This window comes from Zootoca vivipara, chromosome 6 (assembly GCF_963506605.1).
Source record: "Zootoca vivipara chromosome 6, rZooViv1.1, whole genome shotgun sequence".
Lineage (NCBI taxonomy): Eukaryota > Metazoa > Chordata > Lepidosauria > Squamata > Lacertidae > Zootoca > Zootoca vivipara.
In genome coordinates, this window is record NC_083281.1 from 48,921,260 (window position 1) to 48,936,088 (window position 14,829).

At 41.1% G+C, this 14,829-nt stretch overlaps 1 protein-coding gene across 3 annotated transcripts; it reads right to left on the reverse strand.

Annotated features, from left to right (window-relative positions):
- Nucleotides 1–535: 535 nt before the first annotated feature.
- Nucleotides 536–14,326, reverse strand: DNAAF1 (dynein axonemal assembly factor 1). 3 transcript variants are annotated; one of them, XM_060275945.1, is made up of 14 exons: nucleotides 14,101–14,326; nucleotides 12,628–12,766; nucleotides 11,974–12,081; nucleotides 11,079–11,202; nucleotides 10,312–10,403; nucleotides 8,568–8,789; nucleotides 7,032–7,198; nucleotides 6,341–6,462; nucleotides 5,871–6,064; nucleotides 5,362–5,553; nucleotides 4,544–4,653; nucleotides 4,333–4,398; nucleotides 3,018–3,363; nucleotides 536–1,191 (listed from the first exon to the last, which is right to left on the reverse strand). In XM_060275945.1, the coding sequence occupies exons 2-14, from the start codon at nucleotides 12,752–12,754 to the stop codon at nucleotides 1,142–1,144; spliced, it is 1,920 nt and encodes a 639-aa protein (XP_060131928.1). In that variant the 5' UTR covers nucleotides 12,755–12,766; nucleotides 14,101–14,326; the 3' UTR covers nucleotides 536–1,141. The 3 variants fall into 3 exon arrangements, with proteins under 3 accessions (XP_060131928.1, XP_034975843.2, XP_060131927.1); XM_035119952.2 differs by having other exon boundaries at nucleotides 5,874–6,064; nucleotides 12,628–12,769; XM_060275944.1 differs by having other exon boundaries at nucleotides 12,628–12,769.
- Nucleotides 14,327–14,829: the final 503 nt, after the last annotated feature.

Sequence of the window (14,829 nt, forward strand, 5' to 3'; positions counted from 1 at the left end):
TACACATGCTACTAGCATTTGTTTTGATTTGCTAAGATGCATATAAGCAGAAACAACTGTAAAGTATTCAATTCATTAAGCATCTGCCAAATTATAATTTACAAGAAATGTTCAACCAGATAGTCCTTAAATCCATGACCACAGCAGCCACAGGGCCTAAAAAGACCTTGCAACACTACCTGTCTGCAAGATTATTGTACTTTGGGAATGGCCGCCTTGTATACCACAAATAATATTTGTAGCCATATCAGGATCATGAGCCCCCAAATTAAGATGGTGACCTGGCCAGGAGCAAACACAAAAGAAGCTGTGATGCTTCATGGGGGTGGGACTAGGGCACTAAATGTAGAAGCTTTTGTAGGAAGGTAGAATCTAGCCAAACGTTCTGCAGATTGAGAGTGGATGCTTTTAAGAGGGATGGGTGAAAACCTCTGGTGCCTTTTCTGTGAAGGCTAGCTTGTTGGGTTTCTCTGTGCTGATGTCATGAGTGTTCAAAAGGCCCCACCACAAGTCAGTTAACAAATGATGCAAGAAGCTGAGAGAAAAATCATTTACTCAGACTGAATTACAAACAAAAGTAAACATGTAACCAAAATAAGCAAAACAATGGTAATGACTTTCTACAAACTTAGAGCAGAATCCAACAAAAGTGAAGAATGTGTGATTTCAGGGGGAGAAAGTTAAGCATGCGCTCAACTCTCACCAAAATAATGAGACTTAAATGATCTTCATTTTTGCTGGATGCTACTGATTAAACAACCTTTTCTCAACAGATGAAAGAAAATAGACTGAAAACTGAATTCATACTTTAAATGTTGGTTACCTGACTTGGTGGCATTGAACTTTCACAGATGCATACTGTGGGTGAGCTCGTGTTGCTTAGCACCTGGAAAGACCAATGGATAAGGCCCCCATCTGCACCATGGCACTGCCTGCTCTGCCATTGATCACAGCAGTGTGGTAAAAGTGTAAGGCACAACTATTGAAGAGAGACTGGACTTTTGCTTGCCTGCAAGTAGTGTCACAGAAAGCATTTGTGACTAATGATGCCAGGGGTTACAGCACCCGCTGTGGTGCAGTAATGCTAATGAAGAATAGGAAATATCTTGGTTTCTGTTTTATAAATTCATACAACAGGTCTTCATTTATTTTCAGGCGTACGCTGCTCTGTATCTGCTTCAGAGATATTCCCTGTTAAGAGGTGAAATTTCAGTTAGTTTCTGGACACAGGAGCTATACTCTCCCCAAATACCTTCCTGAAGAGAAGGACCAGCTATTAGGCCAGAAGCTACTCCAAAGATGGGAGTGGAAGCTGAGATTTGGTCTAAACTGGACCGCTCACTAGTCACTGCAGTTCATTTCTCAAATGGTCCCCAGCAGAGAAAGCACAGGGCACAATAAGAAACCCTTTACCATTTGGATTATCAGGGCAGTGAAGGCTTAAAAGTGTGAGCTATGAGCCAGGAAGGCCCCAGGTCAAATCTCTCAGCCACAAAGATGGCTTTAAGCCACTCACTATTTCTTATCCACAGCCCCTTTCCTCAAAGCTCTTAACTATTATTAGTGTTAGTGTCTGTGAACCTCATTTCTTAAAAAATGAGTGAGGACTTCCTATCTCAAGTAGCAAAAAACAACCAATCTCTGGATGTTTACATTTGAGAAGCTAAAGTACTAGGGGAATTGCTCAATTACCTTGTGCAAAAACACTGTTTAAAACACCCTTCCAGGTGCAGGACTTTGCAGATGTCAGGCAAGCTCAAATGATCCAATGGGATCAGTGCAGCTAGGACAGCAATGGTAGGGTCTCACCAGTTACCAGGGTGTGAATTCTATGCTCTTTGCAATACCTACCAGTCATAGGAGGATTTTTGCTGTATCAAGACTTCCATAGGCTCAGATTCTAGGTTCAATTTAGACTAACTTCTATATGTGGAATTATGTCTCTCATTTACCCACTGCATATGTCTATCCCCTGTCCAGATTTGCTAGTGGCAACCAATTGGCCATAATATTTATTTACTTAAGGCATCTATACACTGCTTAATAATTAAAATTTCTAAATGGTGTACATAAAAATGAACCATACCAAAAATAAAACAATAACAATTCATCATGAAACCAAACCAACCCAAACAAAAATCCATTTGCATTAAGCCTACACTCATAAAGTTCATGCTTGCACAGGGCCTACAGAATCCAAAATTGTGGTAGTCATTATGTGGAGAAGCATTATGCGTATCAGATATATTCAGCTCTTCTATGCATAGCCCCTATGTAAATGTGGTGTCCATATATGGACATCTCTTAAGGGAAAGATGCACACCTCTACACCCATAGAAGCTCATTGAAATTAGGCCCCAAGTAGCACTTCAAGCGCGGGTGGCGCTGTGGGTTAAACCACAGAGCCTAGGGCTTGCTGATCAGAAGGTCGGCGGTTCGAATCCCCATGACGGGGTGAGCTCCTGTTGCTCAGTCCCTGCTCCTGCCAACCTAGCACTTCGAAAGCACGTCAAAGTGCAAGTAGATAAATAGGTACCGCTCTGGCGGGAAAGTAAATGGCATTTCCGTGCACTGCTCTGGTTCGCCAGAAGTGGCTTAGTCATGCTAGCCACATGACCCGGAAGCTGTATGCCGGCTCCCTTGGCCAGTAAAGCGAGATGAGTGCCGCAACCCCAGAGTCGTCAGCGACTGGACCTAACGGTCAGAGGTCCCTTTACCATTACCTTTACCACTTCAAATATACTGAAATAAATGAGTTACTTTAAAAATAAATAAAGTTAGGCTTTAGGTGTAAGCATTCTTTAATTATAAGCCAGCCACATTAACTATGTGTGGACCTGGAAAGAGATGAAGCTACCATTAACTGTTTTCGTTAATAGCGCATAGTTGGATTGGAGCCTAGTTGTGAAGCTACAGGGCACATATACTGATTGTGATTTGTCTTATTAAAAAAATAAACAGGTGGCTTAAAAAAAAACCAAGCAGGTGGACCCAAAATCATGTCTATGTGAATTTACCTATGCAAGAAGATACAATGTGACTCTCTCCGTTTTCCACAATGTCTGCGATTAATTCATCTGCTTCATCATGTGTTAATTTTTTCAAAGGTCCTGGAATCTCTTCGATCAACGGTTTTGCTGGTTGTACTTTGGCTTCCAAGACTTCCTCTTGTGTTAGAAGGTCTGTTAAAATGGGTTCTATGGCTTCCTTTGGACAGACTTCAGGTATCTTACATGTGTTTGAAAAGATAGAGATTGGGATGTCTTCTGTCTCTATATTCCTAGAAGTGTCTGCATTTCTTTCAACTATGCAGTCTCTGTCATCAGTTGCTTCGGAAATCACTTCAATCTTTGGAGAACTTGGCTACAAAGGTAAAAAAAAAAAGCAAACTAGCTTGAAAATGTCTGTATTGGCATACATTTCCCCCAGTCTAGTCTTGATACTCTCTACCCCAGGCACCCCCAAACTTTGGCCCTCCAGATGCTTTGGCCCTCCAGATGTTTTGGACTACAATTCCCATCTTCCCCGACCACTGGTCCTGTTAGCTAGGGATCATGGAAGTTGTAGACCAAAACATCTGGAGGGCCGCAGTTTGGGGATGCCTGCTCTACCCCCACACTATTCTAAGGGACGTTGCTTTCCAAAGCACACTGAGAGTTTAACTCCTCAACAGTGGTGATGGGGATGGAAACTCTGGCCCACAGGCCAAATTAGTCTGCCAGTGGTTCTAATTTGGCCCATGAGGAAGTTTTTCCAGTGATGCCTAGCTCTCCCACATCTGATGTCAGTAAAGTCATGGCTACAAAGCAACATGTGAGAACCTTAAGCTGTGCTGCTGATGCTTCCTCAGCAGTGGAGCTTGCATTCAGTGCATTTTGCATTGGTCACTAAATATAAACCTGGTTCCACTCAGGAGCTCCTGGCTGGAGCTCGTGAGTGGAGCTCATCTCTGCAGAAAGTGGGGCTTGCAATTGAGCACCTAGTGTAAGTGTGGTGAACCTTTGGCCCTCCTGATGCTGCTAAAGTATAACTCCCATCATCCATGCCCATTGGGCCATGATTGCTACACCTGCTACATACATTTTGAAGTATTATGACCATGTATTTTATCTGCACATTTCAACTTGTTCTGAACACACATGCTTGTGCATATGTGCTTGAGGTATTCTGTGGCATCACCTAAAGAATTTTAGAGTGACACATTGGCTGATATTAGAATATCTCTAGAGTCTCCAGATCTACAAAAAAAGACGGTGGCTCTGTTAGGAATATACCTAAATTAACTGTAAAAACACAGGATTAAGAAAGCACTGTGCTATTAGAATAACTCACCTTTCTAGTGAAGATCTCTCCTGGTGAGACTTCACTGATATCTACATCTTCCAAATCAGGTAGCTCCTAAAAATTAAAGTTATCCTGGAGTTTACTGAAGGAAGTAACTTTTATAATACAAAATTTAGGAGTTTGTGGAAATACAAAACCCATTTATGAGATGCTTCATTTTGGCCACAACCCACCCTTTCTTCCCTCAATTAATACATACATCAAGAAAAAGTTTCTCTGGTACATCCAACTTAATTTGTTCTATCTCTGCAGGGTCAGGAAGTTCAGTGAGCAAAAGTCCAGGTGTAGCCATCTTATCTACTGACATCTCTAAAAGAAAAAAAAGAGAGACAAACAGCTTAACAGATTTAGGTATAAAAATATAGAAATGGGAAGGTTATACTGGGCTCTCTCTCTCTTTTCTATTATGCTCTGTCCCTAGTAAAAGGCTGTCAAAATTGTTCTGTCACTGAAGTGCTCCACTGCAACCTATATGACTGACTTTGCACAAAATCTTAACTGCAGAGTCAGTTTCTACATGAGTGCTGCACATTCCTGGGACTCTTCTGAATTGATGTGAAGATTTGCTAGGCAATTGGACAAAACTATGTCGAAAGTTACTCAAATACCGTATTGTCCCTCTTGTGGAATGCTGCAATATGCAAGCATTTTTGCAGCCTCCCTATAGAATGTTACCTATATATGTGGATAGAACTTCCCTAAGTAAACAAACCCCACCTTCAGAGCCCTGGTGAAATGAAATGGACGAACCTTTTCCCCAGCCAACTCTACAACCAAAATCTGGATGGTGTTTCTGAGAACACATGATGCAGCTACCTTGCTGAAGCTAAGTAGGTTTGTGGTTGGTCAGTATCTGGATGGGAGACTGTCTGGGAGTCCCCATGAATGCCACCTTGATTTCCAGGATAAAAGATGCACTAACAGCTAAATAGATGCATACATACATGCCTTCTGCAATGCATGTAAAATCTGAATGCATGTCAAAGCTCGATTCTTGTACTTCCTGTTCATGGTTACCTCTATGACCACTCTCTGGTCTCCCCAACTGATCTCTTAAGATTGCTCCTTCAGCCACAGCCTCCTTGTGGGCATCCATGCTGTCCTTCACAAATTTATCAATCTTCTCCTTTGTTTCCAACACTTCCAAAGTACACGAGTCCTTTCCTGTAGTGTCCGTCTCATTGCTGCTGCTTGAAGATGGGATTTCCTCTAGAACACCCCAAAAACAAAAAGAGAATGAGTGTGCATGCAAGTAATACTAATCTTTGGGTTTTTGTTGAGCAATGATTATTTTAGTCCATTTATTGGTTTTCTTCCAAAAGGATATGAAGATTTTCCTCTTCTGGGAAGTTCATCCTTGACTGCATGGAAGGTAGTAAGTAACTGGGCATAAAGAGGGGATAAGTTCAGCAAGTGTGCTCTCGCCCCCCCCCTACCCCTCCACCCCGAATTGGAAGTGTGTGAAGCTGGATACTCAAAAGAGCTATTGTGGCACAGTAGTTCTGCTCAAAAGTTTAAACACAAACCACCTTCACTGTCAGCTGATGTTCCATCTCTTTCTTCTGTTTCCCACTGTCTTTTCTTCTCTTCAGCTTTTTGCCGGATTGCAGCAAGAGCATCAATACTGTCTTGGATCTTCTTCCTTTCTCTCGATTCCCATGTTTCTCTTTCACTTTGTTCAGCTTCACGGCCACCCTTAGCCCAGGCTTCTGCACAGGCTCTGGAAAGTGTAAAGATGGCAATCATCGGACACATGGAATGATGTTGCATTAATTCCTGTGTAACTTATTTCTACATAATGAACTGACTCATATATTTGGCAGTTTCCACAGCCTGAAAGTGTGTAGTGCTGCTGTTGGGCCTATCATCCAGCTGCACTTGCAGGAAAGGGCAATTTGCTCTCCCTGGTTTGTGCTTAGTTAATATGTCGTTGTTATTAGGCTACTAATAATATTTTAGACTGGTCATCTCTTCACACTCTCCTTTCTCATTTTACCTGTCCTTTGGAAACACTGGCCTGTCATCCAAATATGTCAGATGTTTTAATCGGATGGTAAGCGTCCTCCTATAATAAGGAATTTTCTTTATTACTTCATTTCCCATTAAGTTCAATACACGCTGCAAAAAAGGGAAAAAAAGCAAAATAGCTTCAATTTAAAATACAACAGTAGAAATTATTTTTGTAAAATACGTGAAGCTATACTGGAACTAAAAATAGTTGAATATATATCTATTTAAATCATTTTCATAGAATCAGGTCTGAGTAAACTTTTGTTCACTTAACCCCCATAGCTACACTGCAAGCATAACTGAAGTAACGGCACCTTTCTTCTCATTCACTCCTGCAGAAGAAAGGAAAAAGGTGCACTCAGAGACATTACTGGGGTAGGAGCTAAACCTGCTACCTGTGCCTTGTGGCCCGTTCTTGCATAGGGCAGGTCGGAATCGAGCATACTCATATTGACATAACCCATCAAGGATTCTGTTTCTTGATTATGCAAATTTATTGCAGTTAACTCCTCTCCTACCACCTGGCTCTAAATTTTATTAAGGCATGTTAATGTCCCTGAAGCACTGGATACAGCATATATCCTTCCACAGTGCAGTAAGATCAGTGGAACAGAACCATTCTGTGCTTAAGAAATGGTGGATCAGATAAAGCAATCTTAGAGTTATTCTTTGCTTACCAAATCAGGCATGGTCTCTAGGACATCTAAAATGTTTGGATCATCTATCCTATTGTGAGAGAGGTCAAGGACACTGATACTTGGGCATTGCTGTAAGTGTTGTATGTCTTCAACTGTTTGCAGCTGATTGTGAGCGATCTGTAGAGTGTGCAGAACTTTCAAACAAGCTGTGGAAAGTAAGGATACCGTTAGAGTAAAATGAATGGGACTGCCAAATAAATTAAGGGATGTAGCATCATAACAAAGGCAACAAGATTATGCTGCCAGGACCAATTACAGCCCAACCAAGGTGGCCATTTTAGGCATAGGGGCAAGATTCTCAGCAAGTTCTGCTTGTGGATATACAATATTAAAATGCACACACCCACATATTGTCCTCTGAAATACTGGAAAGTCCTCAGTCATACTAAACTGAAAGCCCAGTTAAGTTCTATATACAGAGTACAGTGATACCTCACAAGACGAATGCCTCACGCAACAAAAAACTTGCAAGATGAAAGCGTTTTGCGATCTTTTTGTTGACTTGCAAGACGAATTTTTCTATGGCCGTGCTTCGCAAGATGATTTTTTTTGCATTTTTTTTTTTGCTTTGATTTGTTTAAATTGGAAAACCGCAAGACAAAATTTTCGCAATACAAAACGACTCGCGGAACGAATTAATTTAGTCTTGCGAGGCATCACTGTATAGGGGTCCAGGTTAACTGGCCACAGAATTGTAATTAGGAATGCTTGTTAGTTAAATGCAAGTATAGAGGTATGTCTGATGACAACAGTTTAAGGGGCATGGGGGTCTATTTCAAGGGGAATTTAGATTACTCTGCAGTTGATCAATAAAACACACATCATGAAGAGGCTGTAGCATTGCTTCTCTTGGGCGTATGACTATAGACATTAGTTCTGTTTCAGGCCCAAAATATGTGTGAGTTTTATTTTGTGTCCTTGTGTTACGATCCTTGTGTATCTCTTTCCCTTCACAAATTACAGGCACAGGGGCTCATTTGAGATTAGGACCCTGTGTAGAGCTAAGGGTTAAAATGCCTCAACACTCATCATCACCCCCTCCCCCCAACTGGTTCCCAATCTGGCTCACTCCACTGTTAGGAATTGAAAGAAAAAGTTTGCATTGAAGACTTTCAATGCCGAAAATGTTCCTCCTTGCTTCTTTTGATGCAGTGCATATTGCTCTGCTTCCTTTGAAGCACATCAGTGAGGTTGATGGGGGGGGAGTCTTGTTGTCTGGGCAGCCCTGGACCTCCATAGACACCATCCAGGCTTACATCCCAGGGAGGTCACTTCAGTGCTGCTAACACAGTGATTTGACTTAACCCCCAGAGGCAGAGGCACACACCATTGTCTCTCAAGACAGACAGATGCCAACAACAAAATTTAACTCCACAGAAGCCACCAGAAATTGCTGTGGAAATGTTTTGCACTGTGTTTTAACACATTGGTGCCCCTACATGTATGACAGTAACACCACTAAATAACACTGTGTTCAGGTTATGGATCTTATTTCGGTGCCGTTAGAATTCTTACAGAGGTTTTCAATTCTCTTGACATAATTGTTGCTGAGGTTGAGAGAGTCCAGCTTTTCCAAGGGTTCAAGATTCTCAATTTTATGTATTAAATTCAGCTGCAGATAAAGGCAACGCAAATCCGTCTGGGCATCCAGGTTCTCAATCTTAGTCAAGCCATTGCATTCCAGCCACAAACACTTTAATCCTGTATATTCTTCCAGGTTTTCCAAACGATCAAATCCTGCAGGAAGAAAAATGCAGTAAACACAATGGCAACACAGACCATATTTCAGAATGAAGTTGTTATAATAAAAGGAGTGGGGATATGGTTTTAAAGTGGGGACCCATGGACAAGAAAATAGTGTTGAATGCTTTCCTTTGCCTGCCCGCCACAATCTCTATCTCCATTCATGTTTCTCTTGGCTTTCTCCAAGGCTTGAGTATTGTCGAGTTCTGGGCATGTCACAATGTAACAATGATACCAACAAGCTGGAATATGTGCAGAGAAGGGTGACAAAGATGGTGAGGGGTCTGGGGATCAAGTCCTATGAAGAAAGTATTCAAAAGTAGGATATGTTTAGCCTGAATAATGAAGAGGCAACAGGATAGTCATCTTCAAATATTTGAAAGGATGTCACATAGGTGATACAATAAACTTGATTTCTGTCAAAGACAGGAGCTAGACCAGTGGGTTCAAATGACAAGACAAAGAATTTAGACTAAACATTAAGAGGAAGTTCTGACAACCTGAATTGTTCATTAGATGTTTTTCAGCAGAGCCTTGGTAGCTTGGAGTGTTGGAGTAGTGACTTTCCTGCATGGGCAGGAGGTTGGTCTAGATGACACTTGAGTCCCTTTAAATTCTTATGGTTGAGTAATTTCTATTACTGGAGCCTGGTTGGGCTATGGGGCTGCAAAAGGGGTTAGTTGGGGGAAAGGTTAAGTTCCCTCCTTTGACTGGTGCTCCTTTTATAGCTGAGTGACACAACATACATGTTAAATCACCGGTGCATCTGGTTAGGACCAAAGAGAAAAACCTGCAAGGGAGCATGAAATATATCACCAAAGTTCAGGCAAAATATTTTGGAGCCTGAAGAGAAGTTTTAATGAGAGTAAACAGAAATACCAAACTATTCCTAATGCAATCATTTTTTAAAGAGAGGAGAATTTTAGCGGAAGTAAAAGGCAGCAACCAGGGAAGGTTGCCAGAGTCCCCTTTTAAATGCACTGAGGAGACTGCAGCTGATACAACTCAAGATCCATTTACAGATGCTAAAAATCCTTACTTATGATGAACTAAATCTCATGGAACTGAGAGGGGCTCATATAAAGAAAGAAATAAGCCCCTCTTGGTTCAGTGAGATTTACTCAATAAAGATGCATAGGACCTGGTCTTACTAACTTTAGCTTGTCTTGATCTTCACTTATCGAATTACCACAAAAATCACAGAATTATCCTCCCTGTTAAGACTGTGGACATCAATGCCAGATACTGGTATATGCTGGAGATAAACAGGAAAAGACTATCCCCATCATGTTCTACTGGTTCGCTTCCAGAGGCATCTGCTAGCTGTTGTTGAACAAAGAATGCCAGAATAGATGGGAGTTGAAACGTGCACTTGATTCTGAAACATTTAATAAAATATTTGTATACATTGACCTAAATTTAGATTCTACAATGTTTCAACAAATTATATTTCTATGTTCTCAGGTGATCATGTTCAGTTCTTTTGCTACAATATAGCGAGCAGATTGGCCCTTACCTTTGTAATGGAGATAGAGGGTGTCGTTCAAGGATGGGGTCACATACAATTTATGCTGTTTGCAGAGGTCCCTCAGTATCTTTTTAGTCATTCTAAAACATTAAGAAGTAGTGTGAGTAGAGTACATACTCTAGAAGCTCCACCTGCTTATTTAGAAGCCAGATGTGCTGCTTAATATTTATATTTTCACCAACTTCCTCCCCATTGCATCACCTCTCACAAGGTTCAGAAAGTTCCCCAATCCTTGGATTATACTTTTGGAGGGGAAGCAGAGGCTCTGCATATAGAACACTGAATCCAGCCAGAATAGCAGCTAAAGAATGTTGTTTTAATTTCTTTTTTTTTAAGTTTGCCAAGAGGCGAGATTTAACAATAAAGAGGGTACTAATTTTGGTCTGAAATCTGTGATTTATGCTGGCTGCATAAAATGCATGCTCTCTTGAGAGAATTTTTACACAAAGGCTCAGTGCAGAACCAAACAAGTAGTTTGGATTTTATAATTATGTTATTGAGTTCATTACTGACACTGATCCAGCTTCCAAACCCTAGTTTTCAAACTTTAATTAAAAGCTAACTTTGGTTAACCATAGCAACACTGTAGCATAGCATGGCACTAATATTAACTCCTGTAAGGGAAGTGACTGGGGAATTCATGTGGGGGAGGGTAGCCTGAGACTACTAATGATATCTTGACTTGGTTAAGAGACTGGCAGCACTATAAAAAAATTCCCTGATTTGTTAAAGACTACCAATAAAAACTAAATTACCTCAAACCACCTTGTTTGTTTGCTTGTTCACAGGATGAGCCAGCCACCGGCTTTTGGTCACCATTTCTATTTTCCTCATTCTGTTCATATATGTTGGTCACAGAGCTGTCTCTCTTCTGTGGTGCTTGAAGATTATATGTGAAAATACAATATATTGCAGAATGTATTTTAAATGTATAGATCCAAGAAATTCACCTTAAAGGCAGAAACTAAAGTTTCTCCAATGAGCTAACTGTTACAAACAGTAAAACCTACTGATAGCTGCAGTATAACCAATAAATGCATGCCATGCTGAGCTCTTTGGAAGAAAAGGGAGATAAAAATGTAATCAAGAAATAAACAAGATACATTGCTGCAGGCTCTCTCTGGCCTCCTCCCACCTTTGCTTTGTGAAATGAATGTTCTAACTGGCCTTACTCCTTTCCCTGAAATCAAACATTAAAAAGAATTAAATTCCAAGAAAACTGAAGCCTCCTATGATCACAGACTTGAAATCAATCTTTTTGGTCTGACACAGCAAAGCAGTTCTTACGCTCTTAATAGCACCAAGACACTTGGTAAAGGCACAGGAGTAAGTCCCTCTCTCTCCACCCCCCCCCCAAGGGTGGGTGCAGTATGCAACTGTGGAGTAGAATAACCCAGCTAGAAAATACTTGAGAACAAAAGTTACATGGTCCCATCATTCACCCAGTCCATCACACCATATACCAACCACTTAATCTAGCTTCGACATGAGGGCAAGCAATGCACCCAGTGTTTTCCTGCTGACTAAGGATCAGAAAAATCCCCCATAGTAACACCCAGGGAGAGTATGTGATCCTGACGGGAAATTTAATGTGGCAATATCGTTCATAGGCCTGAAACTTATAGTATTGATATTTTTCATGTAATTTACCTGGTTCTCCATTACCACAGTCATTCCTAATAATTTCCGACTTCAGTCGCTCATTGGCAGGATCTTTTTCTGTTCCTTGTTCTCCTTCTGGAAGTTGAGGCTGTAGTTCTAAAATTCAGACAGATGGAAACAGGCTCAGTGGATGTTTAAATCTGCTAACTCAAACATAGAGATGGGCACTCCAGAGGGAGGCCTCTCATTTCATTTTGTTGCATGCATGTAATATCCCAGAATATACACATCTGTTTACAACAGAGGAATCTGTATCTGTAGTGACTGTAATTTGCACTGCAGTGTATGTCTGCATTAATTTAGTTTTATATGTGGCTCTCTCTCTCTTGCTGGAGCTTTTACAAGTGCAAGAAAAGGTCAGGAAAATGACAGGGCATGGCAGGGAAGTACTCAGTCCTCCTTGCTATTCTTAATTAAAAATAATAAATAAAATTAATTTAAACCTTTACATTGGTATTTAATATTATTCTATGCAAACTACTTCGTTTTTTTTAAAGTGTTATATAAATATTGCCAAATTTTAAAAAAATTCACAAAATGGCAGAAAGTTGTGCCTTGTCATTCATTTTAGCCAAGGTGTTGTCAAAATTACTTCATGTTGAAAATTTACACACCCACACAGCCTCTGATAGCAAGAACTACCTGATTTTGTTAAGTTGTCCTCATTATTGGAAAAGGTGTCCACCTGCCTGCAGTCTTTCATCCCTTGACAATTCTCTTCCTCTGCAACAGCCTCTCCTGACCCAGGTTCTTCATTGAGTGGATGCATTCTGAAGTGTTCCTACTGGGAGACAACAGAAAAGTTACAGCATGCCCTATAACACTCTGCCTTGTATTTATTCAGATCATTCAAGCATAATTGTATGTGCAAATCATAGTTTTAAATTAAATGTTTTATTATTTTGTATGATGACCGCGAACCCCTTTGAAAACCATTGTGTGTGAAAAGCAGTATACAAATCTTGTAAACGAATAAATGTGCCTGCATTTGGCAAAGGAAAAAATAGCACAGCAGACCAAATTAGAACCCCAGTATAATAGGCCCATGGGCCAGAGGCCCTTCATACCTGAAATAAAAAGACAAGGTAGCAAGATGCTGGTCCATGAACTCTTCTGCCCCACTAATAGTACATTGGTTTAATCAGAAATTACAGTCCACTATTTTATTATTTATAACATTTTTATCTGGCTCTTCTGCCAAAGAGCAGCTCCCAGGACAGCCTTACTTGGGCTCATAATTTAACAGGTGACAAAAAAGTGACAAGGACTAGGAGTATGTAGGAAGAAATAAAACCTAAGCCCCATTTCTCAGTTACATAATTATTGTGGAATTATCCATCTTTTGCCAAATGTTGCTGGTCTTCCAGCAGAGCTGTGGTCCCATCTCTCCCCTCTCCTATAGCCTACTGTAGAAAAACCACTACAGTGCAGCACCATATGGTAGATGGCAGATATCCATATGGTAGATATGCTGCAGTCCCACACTCACTTATATGCCTGCCTTCTGAGATATAGTGTTATTTGTTGCTTTTCAAGGTGCCCACAACGCTGTTGGTTATTCTGCTCGCTCCCCTACAACATGTGTTGAATTTTTCACCTTTCAAATTCCCAAAATGAGGGGCGCTAAAAAGTTGTAACATGACTTGGGAATTTAAAAGATATTTTGGTTAAATTAATATAGTTTTGTTTTGTTGGGGTAAGTAAAAAAAGGAAAATTGCATAGAGGTCATTAAAAATGATTGCCAAGAACTTGCAGCCATATTATTTGTTGTTATTATTTTTAGTATTAGCCGATACTTTCAGAAGGCAAAATGATAATTCTTTGGTTTTCCAGAAGCAGTTTACGTGCTTCCTCATCAAACGTGAAGTTACCAAGCTAAATGTTGTCCAATAAGAAAAACAATAGCAGAATTTAATTCCTTGCACCCAAAAACCCTCATTGAATAAATTAGCAAAAATTAAGTTTCCCCCCCTAAATGATTTGTGCTTTGCAGCAGCCCACTTAAAGTAAGTAACACAGGATGCCTCTCTGGGCATTGGCAGAGCACAATCCCTGCTCGGGAGCAATAGCTGCCGCCGCCCCGCCGTCCCCAGCTTGCTGTCCCCATTTAATACCCTCCTCTCTTTCTCCTCTTCGCTGCCCACTCAAGGTGTCTTCGCCATCCTTCCTCTCACGGAGGAGGAGATGCTACTGGGGGAAGCCTGGCTGCCCGAGCCTCTTCTTCACGCAACCAAACCGGCTTCTCCCTTTAACGGCTCCTTCCTTCCCAACGGCTTCCCCCCGTTGCCATGGCGACGGGCCGCCTAAGACACGGCTCGGCTCTGCGCACGCGCGGGAGAAGAGCTGGGTGACGCACTTGGGCCTCGCTTCCAGCCCCTCTCCCTCTCTTCCCATCGAATGGTCCTATAGAGATATTAAAAAAAGATATAGAGCAGCATCCGTTGTCTCTATAGTGAAGCTTTCCGAGTTCAAACAAAATAAAAAATAAAAAAAAATCCTTCCAGTAGCACCGTAAAGACCAACTGAGTTTGTCATTGGTATGAGCTTTCGTGTGCATGCACACACTTCTTCAGTTCAGTTTACGGGAAAAGACCCCTATAGTCAGGAAGGAAGAAGCAGACATTATAGGCAAGGGGTTATAGCAGATGACCTCTGAGGTTCCTTCAGATTTTTAAATGATTCTTTCCATCAGAGAAGTGGGGTTTAAGAAAGGCCACAAGCTTCTAGACCCCCAAATCCAAAGTCACTGTTGGAGGAATCATGAAAGTTGGAGGGGGCCGCAGAGGCCATCAAATCCAACCTCTGACGCTTTTAGCATGCGGTTTTAATAATATGCAAATTAA